General features: G+C 43.6%; 1 protein-coding gene across 3 annotated transcripts in view; it reads left to right on the forward strand.

The window, feature by feature from the left end:
• The window catches only part of GALK1 (galactokinase 1), a 429,466-nt gene that overhangs the window by 278,832 nt on the left and 126,892 nt on the right, over nt 1-23,742 (forward strand). For all 3 annotated transcript variants that reach the window (XM_069654753.1, XM_069654754.1, XM_069654752.1), the window contains one exon: nt 10,227-10,377. In XM_069654753.1, the coding sequence (XP_069510854.1) occupies nt 10,227-10,377 (151 nt within the window). The remainder of the gene's footprint in view (nt 1-10,226; nt 10,378-23,742) is intronic.

Below are 23,742 nucleotides of genomic sequence, written 5' to 3' on the forward strand. Positions count from 1 at the left end.
AAGAAATTCAGAAAGTCGTAAGTTTCATAGCAGGAAATGTTTAATGCACATTCCTGAAGTGTCTACTAGTAAAGTTTGTCTTCGTAAATCACACAATAAGTGTTCATCTAAGATTGCCCATAATACTCTGGTGCCAATGCATTTCGGATAAAACATTCATCAGGGCGGTATTATAGCAAAAAATGATATCGCATGACTGTTATTGTAACAACGTTCACAGAATGCATCACAATACACACATAGCAGTCATTATCAAAAATATTTACAAAAGCACATACCGATCCGTGAACCACATCCGTTTTGATAGACTGTGGAGAGAATGAAACAAAAAAGCATTCCAATTAGTTAACTGTAGTGATTGTGCATGTTCTGTCTATGTATCAGCCATAAAGGCAAGCCATACCTTAGTCATGCCAAAAAACGCTTGGATCGTAAAGTTGTGCGGTTGCACAATGGGTAGATCTACAAGAAAAGTATTAAATGTAACTATGAGTCACCCTCACGAACTTTCGAGGGTTGAGCATATATGCCGCTGGGTGTATCAGTGCTTACCGAGCAGCTTGCAGGACGTGTTTGCCGGGAGAGCTGCTTCTAACGCGCTCCGGTGGAATTGCTTTCGTTTTAAATGTTACCATGGAGACGGTGCGAGGCGTCGTGGTCTGTCTGGAGCACGTACGCCTCGCGCCCCACCCCCGGGCGCAAGCCGTGGGGCGGGGATGTCTCCATGGTGACTGACACTTGGAGGATGCCTACGCGTAAATTGAATCTCATGCCTGCGGGGTCTTAAAGGAACCAATGCTAGTTCCAAATGAATCGCGTATGGAAATAGTTCTGTATGCATGTTCCGAAAGAATCGCGTATGGGAAACGTTCTGAATGGTGCACTGTGGTATCTATTCTGTATACCTAACAACGATCACGTTATTATTTATACTGGGTCCGGTGGGAACCAATGGATGAGAGTTCCTGGGGTTTACACGGATGTGTATATGCTTGGCTCAAATTGAGAAACATGTAGCTATCATATTGTGTATATTAGGTCCCTAACAGACCAACGACTTATACTAAGTGTGCCACTTTAAAGCATATTCATTTAAATACAAAATGCATCTGAAAAAGCAAAGTAGAAATTACAAAAATGCACAAAAGTAATTTGTTAAACATAGGTCCGAACTGGGCCAACAAATTGATCAAAATCTGTGGAAATAAGAGCATGATGAATACAATGTGCTCCACCACTCTAACGGAGGCAACAAGGCTAAATCAAAAAGGTTAAAAATTGCAACACAATTTAAGTGAATACACAAAAGGCATGTGAAAGGGAGCCATAGAGACAAGGAGCAGAGGGTCCACATCTTCATAAAAAAGTCAAAATATAGCCAAAACTATTAGTTCAATTACTCCGAATGATATTACAGGAAGCACATGTAGTTTATTTCTTCATTAAGCCCCTTTGGAGTGAGGGAGCTTAGACGGTCAATCCAAAAGGTTTCTTTGGTCCATCTTCCTTTGGAAATTCTCATGCGTGTCTCTTCTGAAAACCACTTCTACAATTACAAAACGGATCTGGGCTAGGTTGTGTTTCCTCTCATCCCAATGTCTTGATACCGCTGAGTTAGGATTGTGGTTCCTTATGCATGATATGTGTTCATTCCATCTAATCTTACCTACTCTGAGTGTCTGACCCACATAGTACAGTCCACATGGACATTTTATGGCATAAATTACGTTGTGAGAGTCACATGTAGCAAAGTTCTTGAGTCTAATTGTCTCCCCTGTGTGGGGATGCTTAATTGTTTCTCCTTTTATTACATAGCCACACTTGCTACAATTCAAACAAGGGAATGTCCCAATCTTTTCTGTGAGTTTCTTCTCCAGTGCTGGTTTAGTTTGAACTAATCTGTCCTTTAAGTTTTGACTCCGCTGGTAAGCGAATGTGGGAGCTTCTTTAAACAAGTGTTCCACTCGATGATCACATAGTAGTGTATTCCAATGTTTTTTGATGATGCACTTAATGCGATTACTTTGACGTGAATATTTGGACACAAAGACAAGTGGAGGAGCTTGATCCTGCTTAGTCTTAACCTTAAGTAAGTCTTCTCTGCTCTGAGTGGCTACACGAGATTGAGCTGTGCTTATCTCTTCTTCTGAATTTCCTCTGTCTAAGAACATTTTGCCCATTTCTTGGATAGCCATCTGGTAATCTTCTGGGTCACTTACCAATCTTTTCACCCTCAACATTTGGCTGTATGGAAGGTTTTTTATGAGGCTTGGTTGATGGAAGCTGAGGCGTTGTAGTAGATTGTTCCGATCTGTTGGTTTCCGAAAGATGGTGGTTTGATATCCCATGGTGGTAATCTTAATGTCTACATCCAAGAAATGGATATTGGTGAGAGAATATTCCCGAGTAAATTGAATGCGGGCATCTATGCTGTTGAGATATGTAAAGAAACTAAGAAGTTCTTCTTCTGTGTCTTTCCATACTCCAAATATATCATCAATATACCTAATCCAAAGGCCCAATTTGGAGTTCCAATGTTCATTCTGTAGTATATTTTCAGATTTGAATTTGTGCATGAAAGAATTAGCATAGGAGGGAGCCATGGTGGCTCCCATAGCTGTCCCAGCTACTTGGAGATAGTATTCATCTTTATATCTGAAGTAAGAGTTGTTACTAATGAACTCAAGAAGTGCCATTATGAACTCCTCTTGGGCTGGTATCTCTTCAGCATTGAGTAACATCCACTCCACCGCCTCACCCCCTAAGTCGTGGGGGATCGATGTGTAAAGACTCTTGACGTCGATTGTAAAACAGATATTATTGCAATTGAATGTAGTTGAATTCAACAGTTGTAAGAAATGCGTGGAGTCCTTGATGTATGTATTGGTTTTTTGAATAAGCGGTTGCAGAAAATAATCCACGTATTTGCCTAAAGGTTCTAGTATACTGTTCATCCCTGCTACAATGGGTCTCCCAGGGGGTTTAACCGGATCTTTATGCACCTTAGGGAGCATGCAGAAGTGTGGTATTCTGGGGTGTGGATTAGTCAAAAATTTCTTGGTATGGTGATTGATCCACTCCAACTCCTCCGCCTTATCTAACAAAGACTTCAAGTTTTCTTTTATCTCATGTGTTGGGTCATGTGCCAATTTGGCATATGTATTAGCATCACTCAGTTGTCTTTCACATTCTTGTTCGTATTCTCTTGTGTTAAGCAGTACTAGACCTCCTCCTTTGTCCGCAGCCCTTATTGTGATCGATGGATCTCCATATAAATCACCTATCAACTTCAGTTCATGGGGTTTCATATTGCGTGGTGAATGTCCTTTAAACTTATGTTTTTCAAAGTCTCTTGTAACCTGTCTTTGGAAGATTTCTATGGACGGTATACTTATTGGAGGAATAAAGGTGCTTTTACTTCTGAATTATTATAGTTCTGCTTCTTCCTTGGCTTGTTGATCTTCCAGCTCTTTAAAGAATACCTTAAGCTTCATCTTTCTGATGAGTTTGTAAAGTTCTATTTTGGACTCAAATAATGTGCTGTCGTGCGTTGGAACAAAGCTTAGACCTTTCTGTAGTGTTTCTGTTTCTTTGCTGGTCAATATTCTGGTAGATAGGTTCATTACTATGTTCTCTTTTGTTGAAGTCTCGTGTTGGGTTTCCCTTTTGGTCTTTCTCCTCCCCGTCTCGTTCTCTTCTTCCTTTGTCTAAAAAAGAACCCGCTGTACTCATAGATGGTGTCTCTTCTGTTACTCTCGAGGAACCTGAAGTGTTTGCCGTGCTTGCTTCTTCTCGATTTGGGGGTTCCCTTTCTGTATCTGTCCCCGAACTAGAAGTTTCACTTGAATTAGTGGGCTTGGGTTTCCTTAGTGGAGGACCATATTTGTCCATCCAATTATAAACTTAATCTTTGAGATAGTTGTAAGTGTCACTTTTGAACTTGCGAATTTTCTTGGACTCCAATTTTGTTTTATAATCTGCCAATTTCTCGTTAATTTCTTGAAGGATGGAGTCAACTTCTTCTCTGTTCAATGTTGTTACCAAAGCCTCTTCCATCTCTTGGATTTCTTTGTTAAGATCAGTTATATCTTTTGCCAACTCCTGTATGGTCAGCAATATGAGGCCTAACGAGCACTTGTTAAGTATAGCTTCCCATTTCTTCACGAAAGTCTTACTCTCCTTGCACAATGTCGGACGCAACTGGATGCGTAGCCCTCTTGGGATCCGTTGACTTTTATGGTATCTCCCTAAAGTTATTGCATGCAGTTTGCGGTTTATTTCCTTTCGGATTAGATACTCTAATTGTTTGATCTGTTATTTAGGATCTTGTTGTTTACTACTGCCAGTTCCAAAACCACTGTCTTTTATAAGACCTAATATGGCATCCGCTTCTTCAGATGAAAAGCCCAATGTGTCTGCCCTGTTTGTGGTCAGGGCTTCGATGTCGGTGTATGACATCCTATTTCAGTTCCAGCAATCCTTTTGTGTTCTCTATTAAATAATTCTTCAGGGTTGTGTGCTCCACCTCTTTGTGCCAAGTGAAAAAATCAAAAAATGAAAAGGGAGAGGAGGGCACCACTTGTAAATATAGTCTTTAAGTGATTGCATAAAATGATGAAAAAATACAGAAGTGTATTTTAAAATATTTTCTCCTGGAGCTGCCAGTCCATAAACGGTCCTGTAGCACTAGGACCGATTCAAACACATAATCTCCAAGAAACAAAGTGACTCCACTTTGTTAGGAAAGGGGCTTCACAGTTAGCCCCAATTAGGTTGCTAATACTTAGTCTACTACAGAATATAGACAGTGGTTTTGGAACTGGCAGTAGTAAACGACAAGATCCTAAACAACAGATCAAACAATTAGAGTATCTAATCCGAAAGGAAAGAAATTGGCAGATTATAAAACAGAATTGGAGTCCAAGAAAATTTGCAAGTTCAAAAGGGACACTTACGACTATCTCAAAGATGAAGTTTTATAATTGGATGGACAAATATGGTCCTCCACTAAGGAAACCCAAGCCCACAAATTCAAGTGAAACTTCTAGTTCGGGGACAGATACAGAAAGGGAAACCCCAAATCGAGAAGAAGCAAGCACGGCAAACACTTCAGGTTCCTCTAGAGTAACAGAAGAGACACCATCTAGGAGTACAGCGGCTTCTTTTTTAGACAAAGGAAGAAGAGAACGAGACGGGGAGGAGAAAGACCAAAAGGGAAACCCAACACGAGACTTCAACAAAAGAGAACATAGTAATGAACCAGAATATTGACCAGCAAAGAAACAGAAACACTACAGAAAGGTCTAAGCTTTGTTCCAACGCACGACAGCACATTATTTGAGTCCAAAATAGAACCCTACAAACTCATCACAAAGATGAAGCTTAAAGTATTCTTTAATGAGCTGGAAGATCAACAAGCCAAGTAAGAAGCAGAACTAAAAGAATTCAGAAGTAAAAGCACCTTTATTCCTCCAATAAGTATACCGTCCATAGAAATCTTCCAAAAACAGCTTACAAGAGACTTTGAAAAACATAAGTTTAAAGGACATTCACCACGCAATATGAAACCCCATGAACTGAAGTTGATACGTGATTTATATGGAGATCCATCGATCAGAATAAGGGCTGCAGACAAAGGAGGAGGTCTAGTACTGCTTTACACAAGAGAATACGAACAAGAATGTGAAAGACAACTGAGTGATGCTAATACATATGCCAAATTGGCACATGACCCAACACCTGAGATAAAAGAAAACTTGGAGTCTTTGTTAGATAAGGCGGAGGAGTTGGAGTGGATCAATCACCATACCAAGAAATTTTTGACTAATCCACACCCCAGAATACCACACTTCTGCATGCTCCCTAAGGTGCATAAAGATCCGGTTAAACCCCCTGGGAGACCCATTGTAGCAGGGATGAACAGTATACTAGAACCTTTAGGCAAATACGTGGATTATTTTCTGCAACCGCTTATTCAAAAAACCAATACATACATCAAGGACTCCACGCATTTCTTACAACTGTTGAATTCAACTACATTCAATTGCAATAATATCTGTTTTACAATCAACGTCAAGAGTCTTTACATATCGATCCCCCACGACTTAGGGGGTGAGGCGGTGGAGTGGATGTTACTCAATGCTGAAGAGATACCAGCCCAAAAGGAGTTCATAATGGCACTTCTTGAGTTCATTAGTAACAACTGTTACTTCAGATATAAAGATGAATACTATCTCCAAGTAGCTGGGACAGCTATGGGATCCACCATGGCTCCCTCCTATGCTAATTCTTTCATGCACAAATTTGAATCCGAAAATATACTACAGAATGAACATTGGCATTCCAAATTGGGCCTTTGGATTAGGTATATTGATGATATATTTGGAGTATGGAAAGACACAGAAGAAGAACTGCTTAGTTTCTTTACATATCTCAACAGCATAGATGCCCGCATTCAATTTACTCGGGAATATTCTCTCACCAATATCCATTTCTTGGATGTAGACATTAAGATTACCACCATGGGATATCAAACCACCATCTTTCGGAAACCAACAGATCGGAACAATCTACTACAACGCCTCAGCTTCCATCAACCGAGCCTCATAAAAAACCTTCCATACAGCCAAATGTTGAGGGTGAAAAGATTGGTAAGTGACCCAGAAGATTACCAGATGGCTATCCAAGAAATGGGCAAAAAGTTCTTAGACAGAGGAAATTCAGAAGAAGAGATAAGCACAGCTCAATCTCGTGTAGCCACTCAGAGCAGAGAAGACTTACTTAAGGTTAAGACTAAGCAGGATCAAGCTCCTCCACTTGTCTTTGTGTCCAAATATTCATGTCAAAGTAATCGCATTAAGTGCATCATCAAAAAACATTGTAATACACTACTATGTGATCATCGAGTGGAACACTTGTTTAAAGAAACTCCCACATTCGCTTACCAGCGGAGTCAAAACTTAAAGGACAGATTAGTTCAAACTAAACCAGCACTGAAGAAGAAACTCACAGAAAAGATTGGGACATTCCCTTGTTTGAATTGTAGCAATTGTGGCTATGTAATAAAAGGAGAAACAATTAAGCATCCCCACACAGGGGAGACAATTAGACTCAAGAACTTTGCTACATGTGACTATCACAACGTAATTTATGCCATAAAATGTCCATGTGGACTGTACTATGTGGGTCAGACACTCAGAGTAGCTAAGACTAGATGGAATGAACACAGATCATGCATAAGGAACCACAATCCTAACTCAGCGGTATCAAGACATTGAGATGAGAGGAAACGCAACCAAGCCCAGATCCGTTTTGTAATTTTAGAAGTGGTTTTCAGAAGAGACACGCATGAGAATTTCCAAAGGAAGATGGACCAAAGAGAAACCTTTTGGATTGACCGTCTAAGCTCCCTCACTCTAAAGGGGCTTAATGAAGAAATAAACTACATGTGCTTCCTGTAATATCATTTGGAGTAATTGAACTAATAGTTTTGGCTATATTTTGATTTTTTTATGAAGATGTGGACCCTCTGCTCCTTGTCTCTATGGCTCCCTTTCACATGCCTTTTGTGTATTCACTTAAATTGTGTTGCAATTTTTAACCTTTTTGATTTAGCCTTGTTGCCTCCGTTAGAGTGGTGGAGCACATTGTATTCATCATGCTCTTATTTCCAAAGATTTTGATCAATTTGTTGGCCCAGTTCGGATCTATGTTTAACAAATGACTTTTGTGCATTTTTGTAATTTCTACTTCGCTTTTTCAGATGCATTTTGTATTTAAATGAATATGCTTTAAAGTGGCACACTTAGTATAAGTCGTTGGTCTGTTAGGGACCTAATGTACACAATATGATAGCTACACGTTTCTCAATTTGAGCTAAGCATATACACATCCGTGTAAACCCCAGGAACTCTCATCCATTGGTTCCCACCGGACCCAGTATAAATAATAATGTGATCGTTGTTAGGTATACAGAATAGATACCACAGTGCACCATTCAGAACGTTCCCCATACGCGATTCTTTCGGAACATGCATACAGAACTATTTCCATACGCGATTCATTTGGAACTAGCATTGGTTCCTTTAAGTCCCCGCAGGCATGAGATTCAATTTACGTGTAGGCATCCTCCAAGTGTCAGTCACCATGGAGACATCCCCGACACAGGGCTTGCGCCCGGGGGTGGGCCGCGAGGCGTACGTGCTCCAGACGGACCACGACGCCTCGCACCGTCTCCATGGTAACATTTAAAACGAAAGCAATTCCACCGCGAGCACGTTAGAAGCAGCTCTCCCGGCAAACACGTCCTGCAAGCTGCTCGGTAAGCACTGATACATCCAGCGGCATATATGCTCAACCCTCGAAAGTTTGCGAGGGTGACTCATAGTTACATTTAATTCTTTTCTTGTAGATCTACCCGTTGTGCAACCGCACAACTTTACGATCCAAGCGTTTTTTGGCATGACTAAAGTATGACTTGCCTTTATGGCTGATACATAGACGGAACATGCACAATCACTACAGTTAACTAATTGGAATGCTTTTTTGTTTCATTCTCTCCACAATCTATCAAAACGGATGTGGTTCACGGATCGGTATGTGCTTTTGTAAATATTTTTGATAATGACTGCTATGTGTGTATTGTGATGCATTCTGTGAACGTTGTTACAATAACAGTCATGTGATATCATTTTTTGCTATAATACCGCCCTGATGAAGGTACCAGAGTATTATGGGCAATCTTAGATGAACACTTATTGTGTGATTTACGAAGACAAACTTTACTAGTAGACACTTCAGGAATGTGCATTAAACATTTCCTGCTATGAAACTTACGACTTTCTGAATTTCTTTTGATTAACATTCTGATATATTCTGTAGTAGACTAAGTATTAGCAACCTAATTGGGGCTAACTGTGAAGCGCCTTTCCTAACAAAGTGGAGTCACTTTGTTTCTTGGAGATTATGTGTTTGAATCGGTCCTAGTGCTACAGGACCGTTTATGGACTGGCAGCTCCAGGAGAAAATATTTTAAAATACACTTCTGTATTTTTTCATCATTTTATGCAATCACTTAAAGACTATATTTACAAGTGGTGCCCTCCTCTCTTTTTTAATTTTCCCATAGATATAGCACCATCTTTGTAAGCGCATTTTGCATCGGTCCACCAAGCCACTAGAGCTGTTTTCCCATACCTGCTGCATTCACAAGTGGTCAGAATTGGGCACTGGTGATCTGTAATGTCTCCTTTCAAGAGGATCATTGGTGATTGGAATATTCTGACCTTTAGTTTTGCCACACCTAATTCAGAGACCAACATCTCGTTTCCCGCCTCCCCCATGTCCGAACCATCACTTTGAGATGTTGTGCTTCCATTTTCACTATGCGCACATGTGAAATTCTATTTTAGTCTTGCTTCAGTTTAAGTGTTTAGGGCCTTTCCAGTGAAGTGCTTTGTAACATTCCTTTGAAGGATAGAAACTTGCAATCACCCCCAGCAAAGGAGCTACTGAAAACCCCAAAGGTTTTATAAATCCCTATTGATTTCAACAAAAGTTTCCACCGCAAATGAAATCATTTTGCAACTCACATGCCATTCCAACATACATTGGTAGTGTTTGAAATGGGCTAATTAAATATCCCTTCCTGAGACACCCATGTCTAGTTGTTCAAAGTTATCACAGTGTATCACCTTGTATTGACTTAAGTGACTGGTGCTCTCTATCGAATAGTGACTGCGTTATAGTGGGTTGTGGGTCCAGCACGTTACCACACTACCTTAGCATGTGATAATATTTCCCCAGAGGGGGCACAAACTGTAAATTAATACTTTAAGTGCCCTGTTAGATCGGAAGGCTTCTTGTTAATGCTTTTTTGATCCGCTAATTGCACTGCCATGGGACGATTAGCATTTTTTTTGGGTTTATCTGGTTGTTATGCTGTACTTTACTTTGCTTTATGTTTTATGTTTCATGTTGTACTATTGCATTGTCTGTATGCGCCATTACGTCTTTGGGTCCATTGGGTGCAGTATAAATATCTAAATTAAAAATAAATAACCCAGGAACTGCCTCCCAACTTACTACTGATACATATTACTAGCAAGGTCTTTAATGAAGTAGTCTGAACAGAACCTAGCCAAAGATATCACCATCTTGTCTAATAAATGCGAATTCAGATATAAAAATCCGACCTCCTTTCTATTTTCTATCACCCTCTTGTGTAGCTGCAAAGGCCCAAATGGACCAAGAGATGTTCCGCCGTGCCAGTCATGTCATTGGTGAGATCGCTCGAACCTCCAGAGGGGCGGAGTGCTTGAAGTCTGGAGAATACAAGGAGTTCGGAAAATTAATGGTGGAGAGTCACAACTCCCTCAGGTATCTAGACTCATGGGTGTGGAGAGTGTGGCAGACATCCAGTAGAATCAGTTGGGGGGAACAGACACTGAGAATTTCTGAGTGCTGTAGGGGCAGGCAGGGGGAACGCTTTTGCATATGCAGAAATCCCTGTGTTAAGTGACGACCTGAATCTATAATCAAAGGCCCGACCAAGTACATGTGTACAGTCAATGTTGAGGTGGTTCGATTCCATACAAAGGCGTGTAGTCGGTGCTCTGGTATCACAATACCATACATATGTGTATTTATCTATAGTTCCTTCCCCTACACAACCATAGCTGGTCATATGCTACTCTGGAAGCGCCCTTACGCAGGATTCAAGAGGTTTCCCACTGGCAAAGGCAGTCTGAATCTCACTTAATTTAAGCAACACAAAAGTCACTGTGCAAGCATTTTACCTCAATTGGTAGAGCATTACACCAGTGATGTGAGGAAATTGAGGAGCAAGCATGCTGAAATTGTTCGGGGTGATGAATTTAAACGGGGCATTATCACTGAGGGGGGATGCAACAGACTTTCCTGGTATTTCGTCCTTTCAGTTTGCCCCACCAGGGGTCGATTATGTGCGCACTGCAAGTAACCCTTTAAGAAGATCCACGCCATCCAAGAGCGAAGAGATTACATTTATTGGCACATCTGAACAAGACCAGCTCCCTTTTGAATACCCCAAACATCTGTTTTTATTTTTATTCATTTAAAGTACTTACTAAAGCATAAACCTTGCCCTAATAGCCAGCCTGCGTTCAATACAGAAACCGAGAACATATTTATAACTGCTAAGAACGGCAGTACATATAGTACAACAGAAATGTTGTTAGTTCTGGGAAAAATACAATTCGTGAGGGAGTCAAACTCCAGGCAACAAGAAGGGAATTCTTCGAGCCCCTCATAAGGCCTGCTTTTGAGTCTGAGGACAGTTGCATTGACAGATTTTGAATGCTCACATTTCCTATCCCCCCTAATAGATGAAATTTGAAGGCTGGGTTGACACATTGGCACACAACCAATGCCTGGGCAATACACCAAGCAACAAAGCTTAAATAGAATTCTAGACTCAGAAGGCTATCAAAAAAGAAAGGCTAGGATGGGTGGGTTATGTAGTCAAAACTCCCAGCTCTTGCTTCCAAGCAGGCCGTTCTATAAAAATCAGATTTTAGAGGGCACAGGACTGTCAGCAGACCCTGACCAAGTGAACATTGCCACAGTGGTAAAGTGTAAAACTTTAACATGGACACCTTGAAACAAAAAGACTCAGTCAGGAGAAGCAATAGCTAATGATGATCTAGTTGGTCCTTCTGGTGAACTTGCAAGGGGAGTTTTGTGTTCAAATGTAAAACGAGGCACCACACAGACCAAGACGAAAATGGAGCAATACCTCTTCCTCCTGGATTGTTTGCAACGATTGAGCCAAGGAGTAGATTTCTAAGGGCCAAATCAGAAATACTATTAAATGTAAGGCTTACTTTGGCCATCTAGGTTCCATTGTGGTAGAAACCCTCATCTGAAAGAATGCCTTCATATAACTGCATTCAGGTGCATCCTGCGACCAGAACTCCCAGTGGCTCCATGCATAGCAGGGGACTGTAACCTCCAAATATTTTGAACTACACCTCCCATCAGCCCTAGCCAGCGTAGTCAATGGTGAGGAATAATGGAGTTGTAGTCCAAAACATCTAGAGAGTCACAGGTAGCACACCCCTGATGTAAAGAAGGAAGAACAAAGGAGATGGCCACGCTGCATATCACTTAAAAAGTCATGGCGACTTGAAGATTAAATCTGAAAGGGTTACCGCAAGCCAGCCAGATAGTAAAACCAATCCGGGTCCATACTCTGTGCCCATCCATGCTGAAATAATGGAAAGGAGTGACAATGATTCACTATGCATAAAGCCTCTAAGCGATCCAGAAACCTCAGCAAACATGTCACAGTGCCACTGGTAATTCAGAGGATGTCATCGGCTATCAGCAGAGTAGCTGTCTCTGTACTACACTTGGTCATAATTGTGATTGATAGGTCCCTAAACAGGCACATTGGTCTGTATGGGCCTGCAAGTGCATAGTTACTGCACTCTGCATAATTTTCCAGATGAATGGAAAACTTGTGTAAGGTCTTAAAATTAAGGATGATCTGGTTTCCACCTGCTTTTTTTTAGCAGTCGTGTGCTCAAGCAAAGTTTAAGTTGGTTTGGGTAAATGTGTGAATAGCGAGGAGATACTAAAGTGTGCCAACCAGAAGATACTTGATACATTAGGCAAATAATATCCTGATAAGAAGTAGGGGCAAGTAGGACACCTCCATTTCTTGAAAGGAGTTAATTGGGAGATTGAGAAGAATTTTAAAAAGCGCCATCGATGTAGAAATCATTTTGGTTTTAATTTCTGGTTGACCCGGGTACATTTTTCACCAAAGAAATAACTAAAACAAGAACTGTCCCAACCACCACATGCCAGGCAATACATCCTAACCCAGAACCAATCTCCCCACTCCAAACACACCCAATAAAACGCAGTGTTATAGATATAGGAAAAAACGACCACTAACAGAAATGAGTCCTATGCTTGAAACTACTTTCCGATCGAGTAGCACAGCCAATCCAACTATGAGCCTTGATCGATAACTAGCTTTAATCAGGCGGTGAATAAGTCTACAATAATCTATCGCTCATCTTCCCATCTTCCCACAGTAACTCCACCCACCTCATCACATTTAACACATGATTTGCCTCTCACACACAGAGATGTTTTTTCTGATGGCCAAAATATAAAATTTTTCCCAATCCATGTACACATTTAAGAAACCCTCTAGAGAAAGTAGGGCATAGTTTCTTTTCTAGCGGAATAGCAAAGAAGACCTAGAGGCCTTCGAGTCTTGCTGACCTTCTCATGCAAATGCTCCAAAGAATGAAAACATCTACTTCTAGGCTGGATGTGAAATTAAACAACTTCAAGGAAACGGTTCTCAAACTATGATCAAGGATGGTCATAGCGGAACAGAAATTGACGCAGAAATTGACGTTACAGCGGAAGAAATAGCAAAATAACCAACGACCTTGACAAACAAGAAAATGGAGGCTGGGAGCCATAGCGAAAACGTGGCCACAAACACCCCCTCTAAACCTACTGCTCTTGTTCACCTGTCAGGCTGTCACCCAATATTAGTGGGGATTTGTTGTGTGATGAGCCACATGCACTGACATTCATGGGCCTTTGATCTTGAGTAATGCTGCAGAACCGTTCAGTTTTATTTCATATTTTCCTTGAGGCAAAAACAAAGCATCTTGGTTTATTATTTATCATATCGCTGCACAAACGTAAAATAAAAGCAAGGAGAGAAAAGCAGGTAAAGATTAAAAGAAATCCCAACTAAAATAAAAATATTGCCTAGAAGCAGAGCCCTATAGCCAGGCTTAAGTTGTTTCTGGAGCTGTACATATTTGGGAAGGACTCTCTGAATTGAGTGGCGGCAGCAGTGAATGTATCAGAACATGGGGGAAAAAAGCAGTGTTCCCGGGTTTTGGGTGTTTTTGCACTGCCAATACTCTCCATTGACATTTTTAACAAAAAATAATTTCATGTTTTATTTATGATTTACATAAAATTAAAGCAATAACGATAATAGATACAAATATATACAAATTACAAGAATAAAACCATTACAACATAATAACTCCAAACTCCTTACCCCCGCCCCCACTCCCCAATATGTACACAGTTCACATTTAAAAGTACTCAAGATTCAGGTGCAGTACATTGCCAGAAATCCACCCCAAATCTTCATGAACCATCCCGACTTGCCATGTTTCCTATATATACATTTCTCAACTGCTGCAAGACTGCATTTCATTCAACCATTCTTCCTTCAATAGTGCTACATTAGACTTCCAATTTCGTAGGATGATTTTTTTTCCCCAATCAAGTCACCCCGAAATATCAATTTTTTTTTGGCAATTGGTCTCCTCCAAGTTCAGATCATTCCCCAGAATTAGCGTTTCAAAATCCAAACAAACTTGTTTATCCAAGACACTTTCCATAACACCACCTATGTCATTCCAAAAATCTTTAACTTTCATGCAGGTCCAGAACACACGTTCGAAAGTACCATTTTCAAGAGCACATGTCCAACATTCCGGTCCATCCCTCAAACCCCTCTTCCACAATCTTTCCGGGGTCCAGTACACCCATATTCAGAATCTTTATTTGTCTCGTTCTTTCAGAAAGGCTCAGGGAACACAGACTGACATTCGCACACATCCTCGTCCAAGTATCCACTGTTATCACAACACCAAGCCTCTTACTCCACTCGTCTCTTAGCCCATCGTTGCCCTTATATTCACTCACAATCCGTTTGTACATCCGGCTAGTCCGGCCACTCTCACCCACCATTGATTTCCTAGTGAGAAAGTTCACATCCGCCTTCTCCTGAGGAACAAGCCCACCAATAGCAGCCTTCAACCGTTTATAGTCTGAAACCCTAAAGTTGTCAATCTTAAATCGTTGTTGCAACTCCCTGGCAGACATCCTATGACCTTCTGAGAGTAAGTCACCAATCCAATGAACACCCCCCAAGAACCAATCCGGCCAGAACAAAGATTTATTCCCCAAATTAACAGAGGGATTCAGCCAAATGGAAGCATCCGGATTCCTGTACGCATCCATACCCAAAAACCCAGCCAGCTTCGACCACGAGCTCCTCAAACAGGCCGTCAGTGGATCCTTCGCTTTCCTCCCTCCCGATTCCGAAGTCAGTAATGCCCTTGGTGATAATGGGCCCAAGCCTCGTCTCAGCCCTAACCCAATCGTCGGGCGAGGGTGACAAGAAATCAACAATGAAATCACAAATATATGCAAGATGATAGGCCCTGAAATTAGGGACACCTAAGCCACCCTTCTCTAGGGGCAGTTGTAACTTCCATAATCGTAACCTAGGGGGCTTCTTATCCCACAAAAACCCTTGAACAAGCCTGTCCAACTCCTTCCAATAGTGATTCTCAATATTAAGCGGGAGCATGCTTAAAACATAATTGATTTTGGGAGCCAAAACCATTTTTAATGCATTAACTTACCCCCATAACGAGCGATTGAATAGTTCCCACCTCTCTATGTCATTCTTAAGAGTCACAACAATCATGGACATTTTGTAATATCAGTTGACAAGCTATGAAATCTTTGCCATGATAACAGATGGTATATCTTAGTGAGCAGCCTCCAAAACGTGTCTTTCTTTTTTCTCCATTCACAGATAGTCTGAAAGACAAACCGCACTGCTGCACAGAATTGCCCATGTGCAAGGCTTTAGCCATAACAAAAATGCTATATTAACTACTCTTCTGCATATAAGACATTCTATGTCATCTCCAAGATGGTGCCAAGTGCATAGTACTCAAGATAAAACTCAATACAGGTCGTCACTATCATATGATATATATGAGCACAACATTGGTAGTTTAGAGGTTTGAAAAGTTAACTTGGAAACAGGAAATGGGAGCTGGGTTTGAATGACTCCTTCAATGCTTGCTTTTTATAGAACTGTTATGGCATACAATGAAAACAACATATGATCACTTGTACAAAGTATCATTTTACACCTTCACCGAGGCACACTCCACTATTTACTCTCGGATCGTACTGTTGCTGTACAGATGTCCAAAATTAAAACCTACTTTTTTATTGAAATAAGAATTTCTGTATGTAAAGCAAATCAAGTGGGGATGGAACATTGTCACGAATGCAAGGTTTATCTTCAGTTGAATTTTTACATTCATATTGTGCGATTTATAATTTTTGTTGTTAAGATGGATTTCTAGAATCTGGCCTTGTGGACCGATTTTATGAGGCCACCCTCTTTGAGTGTTATGCAGATGACACTCTGCTCATTTTCAGGCTACCTTTGGCCACCTCTTCTCCGTCCCTCATCTGTCTGTCTGCTATCCAGGAGTGGTGTGCCGCCGATGACCTCTGTCTTAATGCCAGTAAGACTGAGATTCTCCTCATCGGCACACCCGCTCCCTCCTTTCCTGTAGCACTCTTGGCACTCTTCCTGCTCCCACCTGCAAGGCTAAAAACCTGGGGTCATCTTTGACTCCACACTTTCCTTCTCTCCTCACATCTTTGACGTCAGCTCACTGTCTCCAGAGCTCTGGTGGCTGGACTACTGCAACAGCCTCTTTCTAAATCTGCCTGCCTTTACTCTCCGCCCTTTGCAACTCATCCAGAACTGGACTGCAAGATTTGTCCTTGGCCTCAAGCCCAGGGATCTTCTCTCCCAGGACTGAAATCTCTGCACTGGCTCCCAGTGGCTGCGAGGTTTAAGTTCAAAACTTTATGCATTGTCCACAAGGCCTTCTGGGGCACAGGGCCTCAATACCTTCAACTCGCTCTTCCTAAATATCTTCCTTCTCGAGCTCTTCGCTCATCCGCCTCCAACTCCCTCAGGGTCAGTCGCTTCTCCAAGCAACGAATTGGTGGTAGATCTTTCTCCTGCTGGGGCCTCCCTCTGGAACAGACTCCCTGCCTCCCTTAAACTTGAGGAGAGCCATCTCTGGTTCCGGATGCACCTCAAAACCTTCCTCTTTGCTTCTGCGTTTTCTCCTCCTCCTCCCCTGCTGACCTCCTGGCTGTAAACGGAACTGCACAGGTTACCTGGACACCCTCTGATCTCGGGCCCAGGTCCCTCCCCCGCCAGTCCCACACGCCTGCACTGCCTGCATGGGAACCCCCGCACTTGTGGACTGTTTATGTACCCTTACAGTCCCACCACCAGCACTTGAAACCTGATGTCTGTACTTGCCACCTGTTGGCCGTTACTTTTACTTATTGTTGTTATTTTATTCCCATGTACTGCACTGTCCCTTCCCCCATCCCATCATACACTTGCGTGATCTGAATGACACCTGGCCTAGTAGGATGTCTGTCCTCCCTCCCCCCCCCCTTGTCGCACCTTGAAACACTTGTGTATAGGCATGTTATAAATGCCATATCATATCACCCTGGTTATGAAGAAAAAGGAACTCTGATAAGTTAGCCAAAACCCAATACAGGCATGTGGATTGAAGAGATTGTTTCAAAGTTCTTAATTTGTTTTACCAAAGGTATACAAGAGTTCTCCTTTCTTGCAGACCAATCCCCTTTGGTCGTCGAACCTGTGTCGGGTATCCTGACCCTGGGTTAGTCTTGAGTTTGAAAGAAAGGAAAACCCTTCATACTTCTGGTAAAATTGTTGTAGAACTTTAAAACGATCACCAACACAGGCCTATTGAAACCCACCTACAGAGAAGACATTCTGGTGAGAAAATGTTTGGCTCCTGGGACTTTTGGGCACAAGGCCCCTTTCAGTTCAGGGTTTGTATGTCTTATTTATTTGATTTATTTAATAGTTTTTTTCTAACGCGCCAAATACCATACCTGAGTTCAGTTTCTAAGCATGGATCTGGGATTCAAACCTATGTTGCTCTGCGTGTTCTTGCTTCCAAGACCAGTGCGTTGCCCCTGTGCTATGCTCCGTTCACTTTAGGTTATTGTCTTGTGATCTGGTTGCATTATTTACTGCATCCAAAAAAACTTACCTGCTTTGCTAATCAAGTTATTTGATGTATATTTGAATGTTAATGTAAATAGAACGTGTATAGCACAGACCTACACCAATAAAGGCATCATGGCGCTCAAGAGACTGAGAGGAAAAGCAGCTGGGAACCAAGAAAAGAGATTGGAAAGAAGTGTCTAAATTGTTGTCGAAACAACGGATGATTGTTTATCGCACATAGGAAGCATGGCAGTTTGTTCCACAGAACTGCTCCTGCCACAGAGAAAGCATGTCCTCCCACCTGCGTGCGTAAGCATGCTTTGATCTTAAAGCCCGGTGGGAGTATATGGACGGAATTTGTCCTGAAGGTACCCTGCACCAACTCCATAAAAAGCATGATGGACGATGCAGAGTGCCTTGAATTCAATACGGCATGCAGCAGGCAGCCAGTGCAGGTGGGGAAGGACTGGCGAGATGGAAGCATGAAAAGAGGTGCCAGTGAAAGCTCTGGCAGCAGAATTTTCTACCACCTTTAGCCTGTTGAAGAGATAACAAGGCTGAGCTAGGTACAGAAAGTTATAGTAGTTGACCATACTCTTACGTCCCGTCCCCTTTCCGCCATATTGCATGGGCGTCCCTTCCAAGGGACAGGAGACGGAACTTTTTTCACCAGATAAAATCTTCTTCCCCTTTAAATTTAGAGGTGCGCGGGAGTGCGGCCCAGGGAGCATGCCCTACCCTGACTCTGCCCTCCGGCGCCACACCTCAGTCCCCTTTTCCGCGCCAATGGGAATGTGCCAAATTCACCAGTGCTCCTGGGTTTTGCTTCGGCCATGTAATTCCACGCGCGGATATTTCTTCTCTTTGTCTTTTTATCATTCAGGTACTCGGTCCTCGGGCGCCTCCTCCCCGGCGCATGTCGACTTCCACAGGGTTCAGCAGGTATCCATCCTGCAACAGGCTCTTCCCAACTTCAGACCCCCACACCCTCTGTCTACGTTGCCTTGGCCCAGACCATGGTTGGCAGGCTTGTTCAGCGCGTGGCTCGCTGTCATCGAAAGCGCTGAAGAACTTACTAGCCAGGTGGAGTGAGGTCTTCCAGAAGTCACCTCCAGAGGACCTCAAGAACTTCGTGAAACACCGAGCCAGGCCCAAGTAAGGGCCACAATTTTCCATTGCACCCCGCAAAGGAGACTCCTTCCCAAGGACTCTCCCACATGGGAGGGACCGTCAGGTCCTTGGACCAGCATGTGCACTTAGGCTGTTTCAGCTACCGGCCCTCGGGCCGGGGGATCCTCGGATCCTCCCGGTGGCAGTGTTGAGGGACCGGAAGGTTCTTGTACCGGATCATCATCTGAGGGGCTCCGCCCTTATACCAGCAATATGGCAGAAGCGCTATACCCTAGTGCCGACAATACGTCCGAGGGGTGCCTAAACGCAGCTCTACCGACCCCCGGGTGGAGGGTGTCACACCTACCAGGCCTAGGCCCGAGGAGCAGGGTAGGCCTTGTGATCCATATATAAGAGTCCAGGAGGAGGCTGGGCCTAGCGAGCCGAGCAACACGTCACAGGCATGTGGCAGGCAGCTCGACAAGACTGGCACCGTGCCAGACAGAGGCACCCGTCCGACGCCATTCCAGGAGTTCAGCGAAGAACGAGTGTCGAGGTGGGATTGGCCTCAACCAGGTACGTGGTCGACAGCCTACCCTTCTTATGTGCAGGGCAGGGTATGCAGCGGATCCAGCAGCCCCCGGCTACCCCGTCTGTACCCCCTGCCCCCATCAGACCAGTGAAGAGAGGGGTTCTTCGAGAGGTTCCTCAGGCTCATGAAGTCACCTCAGAAGGGGGTTATCCTCAAGGACACCATCAGGGAAGTCCTCCCGACTATGCTAGCAGCACCACAAGTGCCTCCGCTGACACCCCCAGCCCCGGTGCAGCCTCTGCCGCCTCCTCAGCCCCCGACTGCGGTCCCTGTGCCCCAGCCTCTGGCTCCAACTACTCCTCCACAGGATCCTCCTGATCTGCAGGACACGGATGATGAGGAGGATCCGGTCACGCCATCCTCAGCCAGGGCCTTCCACAAATGTCTTGCTGGGCTGGCAGAATACCTGGGCCTACCCCAGCCCGAGGTTGAGCAGCCGGCAGAGGGGGTTCTGGCTCAAGTCCTGTTAGGGAGAATTCTCTCTTTAGGCTGAATTTCCTAACCTAGTGAGTCCCCCAGCAGCTTTGCTGGATTTCTGGAGTTTGTTTTTTTCTCCTGCCAAGAGTGAGACTCTTTTTCTCCCACTCTTGGACATGATTTATGGTGTTCCTTTGACTGTTAATGTGTTTTATGGGCTATGGGGTCCTTTACTCCATAGGGTCTCATGTGTTTTTACTATGTGTGTTGCACAGCACCCTCCATGCAGTAACATAGGGGTGCCATAGTTACACCCCACCATAGACTCCATACCCTGGGACTGACTACTGTCTCCCAGGGCATGTAAAGTCACCATTGGCTTTACTAGTCCCAAATTATTAACAGAAACCAGTACAAACCATCATATTGTGGACGTACTGGTCGGGGCAATTCGATTGCCCCAGGGTCTGTTAGTCGAGGGGGCACGTCTCCGTCCCCCCTGATCGAGTTTTGGCTGGTGGCAGTGGAAACTACTTTTTATATTCGACCGCAAATATATCTCTATGGGATTTTCCCATTGTTTGAGGCTACCAACTTTAATTATTTAATTCTCATAGCCTCGAACACACCGCCGGTTTATTTAATGAATATTAATTCGCCGGTTGGTATTTTTTGCCAGGACTCGATTCTAAAATGGCGTTTGTGTTCTCTTCTGTGACTCCAACTCAAGTCGAGCCCTTTGTTCCACTTTTTGGTGGGCTTCTCCACAGAAGCCTCCAAAAGTGGTGCCACTCTGTCTGGGTACCACAGGGGGTGTGGGAGGGTGTTTAGGCACCCTGGACTGAGTTACCTTGGTAACTCAAGTCGCACTCTTGTGTGATTGGCTCAAGTGGTGAGCCGGCCGGCTCACCACTTAGCATGTTTGATTGACAGCTAGGCTGAGTGAATGGGGGTATGCTGCATAAAAGCAGGGCTTTGGGGACTGGAACTTCAGAAGTCACCACAGGACCTGAGAATCTGACAAGGGAGAAGCTGAGCCGACCTACCACGACGACACCACCGGTGGAGCCCTGCGGAACCGACTCACCACTTCCTGACGACAGAGAAGATCTCCCGGCTGGAGAGGCATCTTCCCCTGACTGGTGGGCACAACCAGTTTACCTTCTTCTCTTCGCACCCCAGACCGGTTTGTGGTCGAACTGCCCGTGCCAAGCACCCCGGCAGCCGGATAGCCACTTACCACTGGACCACGAATCAACAGACCGCTCCTTGTACCTGAGAAACTCCGCGGCTGGTTCCTTCCCTGGCAGTGCAACAGACTCCTGTCTTCCTCCCCGACGAGATCCTCTCTTCCCCCGGACGAAGCACCGACTTGCATCTGCTGCCAGGAACAACTGCCCCCGCTGGAGTGTTCTCACCACTTTGAGGTACCGTGGCCGCCAGGCCTCCCTTTCTAAAGATTGCTACAAGGTAATAATAACCCCTTAACCTTCTGGACTGGGCTGGCCGCCTTGACCCTCTAACTGGTCCCTTTCTTTGGTCCAACTCCTTTTTGAACCGTTACAAGACTTTTGTGCACTACAACCGTGTGTCTTTGGACACATTTCGTTTTGATTCTCTTAAAGGGATGGTCTAGTAAAAATTTTTATTTAAAAAATAGATAGGCCACATAAAAAAAAAATACTCGCATCCTCCGTTTTAAAACTTCCTATGTAAAATTTTGAGCTATTCAAGCTCAAAATTCGAAAAAGCAAACACAGGGGCGCAGCCATTTTGTGAAATGGAGGCCCTCCTGTGCTGGCTTTTGCTTTTGCGGCACTAATGAAGGAAAAGCCAGCCAGCTGTAGTAAACAAAGTCTACCGCTGGGTGGTTTTCCCTTCATTAATGCCAGGACTCGGAGGACTCGGACCGGAGACCAGAGCAGCAAAGCTGCCGCTGAATCCCGGTAAGTGCTATTTATTTTTTTTACAAAAAATAAGCACTAGCTGCGTTTTTTTTTTGTAAGTTTTCCGGGCTGGAGGAGCCCGGAAAACTTAGAAATAAAACCGCAGCTTTAAAAATGTTGTATTTATGTTTGCGGTCGCTTTTGAAGCGACGCAAACATAAATACAACGTTATTGTGTTGGAAAACGGTGCGGTTTTTCTTTCCAAGTTTCTCAGTCTCCTCCGGCTCGGAGGAGCCTGAGAAACTCGGAAAGAAAAACTGCAGCGTTTTCCAACACAACCGCGTTATGTCTGCCTGAATCTGCTTTACCATTTGGGGCTCTCGGGCTCCCCACGGGGAGCCCGAGAGCCCCAAATGGGAAAGCAGATTTAGGCAGACAACGCAGCATTTAGCATTTCCCATTTGGGGCTCTCGGGCTCCCCACGGGGAGCCCGAGAGCCCCAAATGGGAAATCAGCTGCAGGTAGAAACACTACGCGGCATGTAAACATAACCGCGTGTGTTTCTGCCTGCTGTGGCTTTCAATTTGGGTCTCCGGTGCTGGAGCACCGGAGACCCAAAGTGATAGCCACAGCAGGCAGAAACACACGCGGTTGTGTTGGAAAACGCTGCGTTTTTTCTTTCCAAGTTTCTCAGGCTCCTCCGAGCCGGAGGAGCCTGAGAAACCTGGAAAGAAAAACCGCAGCGTTTTCCAACACAATAACGTTGTATTTATGTTTGCGGTCGCGACCGCAAACATAAATACGTTTTTAAAGCTGCGGTTTTATTTCTAAGTTTTCCGGGCTCCTCCAGCCCGGAAAACTTAAAAAAAAAAACGCAGCTAGTGCTTATTTTTTGTAAAAAAAATAAATAGCACTTACCGAGATTCAGCTGCAGCTTTCCTGCTCTGGTCTCCGGTCCGCGTCCTCCGAGTCCCGGCACTAATCAAGGGAAAGCCACCCAGCGGTAGACTTTGTTTACTACAGCTGGCTGGCTTTTCCTTCATTAGTGCCGCAAAAGCAAAAGCCAGCACAGGAGGGCCTCCATTTCACAAAATGGCTGCGCCCCTGTGCTTGCTTTTTTGAATTTTGAGCTTGAATAGCTCAAAATTTTACATAGGAAGTTTTAAAACGGAGGATGCTAGTATTTTATTTTTTATGTGGCCTATCTATTTTTTAAATAAACATTTTTACTAGTCCATCCCTTTAAAGCGGATCAGGCCTACTGACTCTGAATTCACGGTGTTACTTTGCCTTTCTCTCTTGTTGTGTTTGTGAAAAAGTGTTGGGATCTGTTTCAATTTATTCTCTGCTTTTTTCTGCCTTTTTTTAAAAAAGAATTATTAGAGCGCCATCTACGTTAAGCGCTCACTGCTGTCTGAAAATAAGTGGGGCTTTACTTAAGACTTGTCTAATATTCTTTTAAGGGAGTGTATATCTTTTAGTGACCATGTTTTTGAATTGCTTACTATTATTAGATGTGGTTTTAAATAAATAATTATATCTCTTTTACACCAAGCCCTGGTCAGTGTTTACTTGTTCTATTGTGTTCTCTTGACCTATTGTGAGTACTCTGTATACTGCCTAACTCTTCTTGAGGGAAGTCTCACTGCTCAGCCACAGCTACCAAGTGAATCTGTGTGGTACAGACTGCTACCAAGTGGGTTTACTGCCAAACACCTGTAGTCCTAAATCTTTTGCAGTGATCCCAGAGGGAACTGCGCAGGTTTCTGCCTAACAAGTCCTCACGCGACGCCCCTTTGCCAAAACAGGGATTCCTCTG

This window comes from Ambystoma mexicanum, chromosome 3q (genome assembly GCF_040938575.1).
Source record: "Ambystoma mexicanum isolate Mex_15411 chromosome 3q, UKY_AmexF1_1, whole genome shotgun sequence".
In the NCBI taxonomy this organism is placed as follows: Eukaryota; Metazoa; Chordata; class Amphibia; order Caudata; family Ambystomatidae; genus Ambystoma; species Ambystoma mexicanum.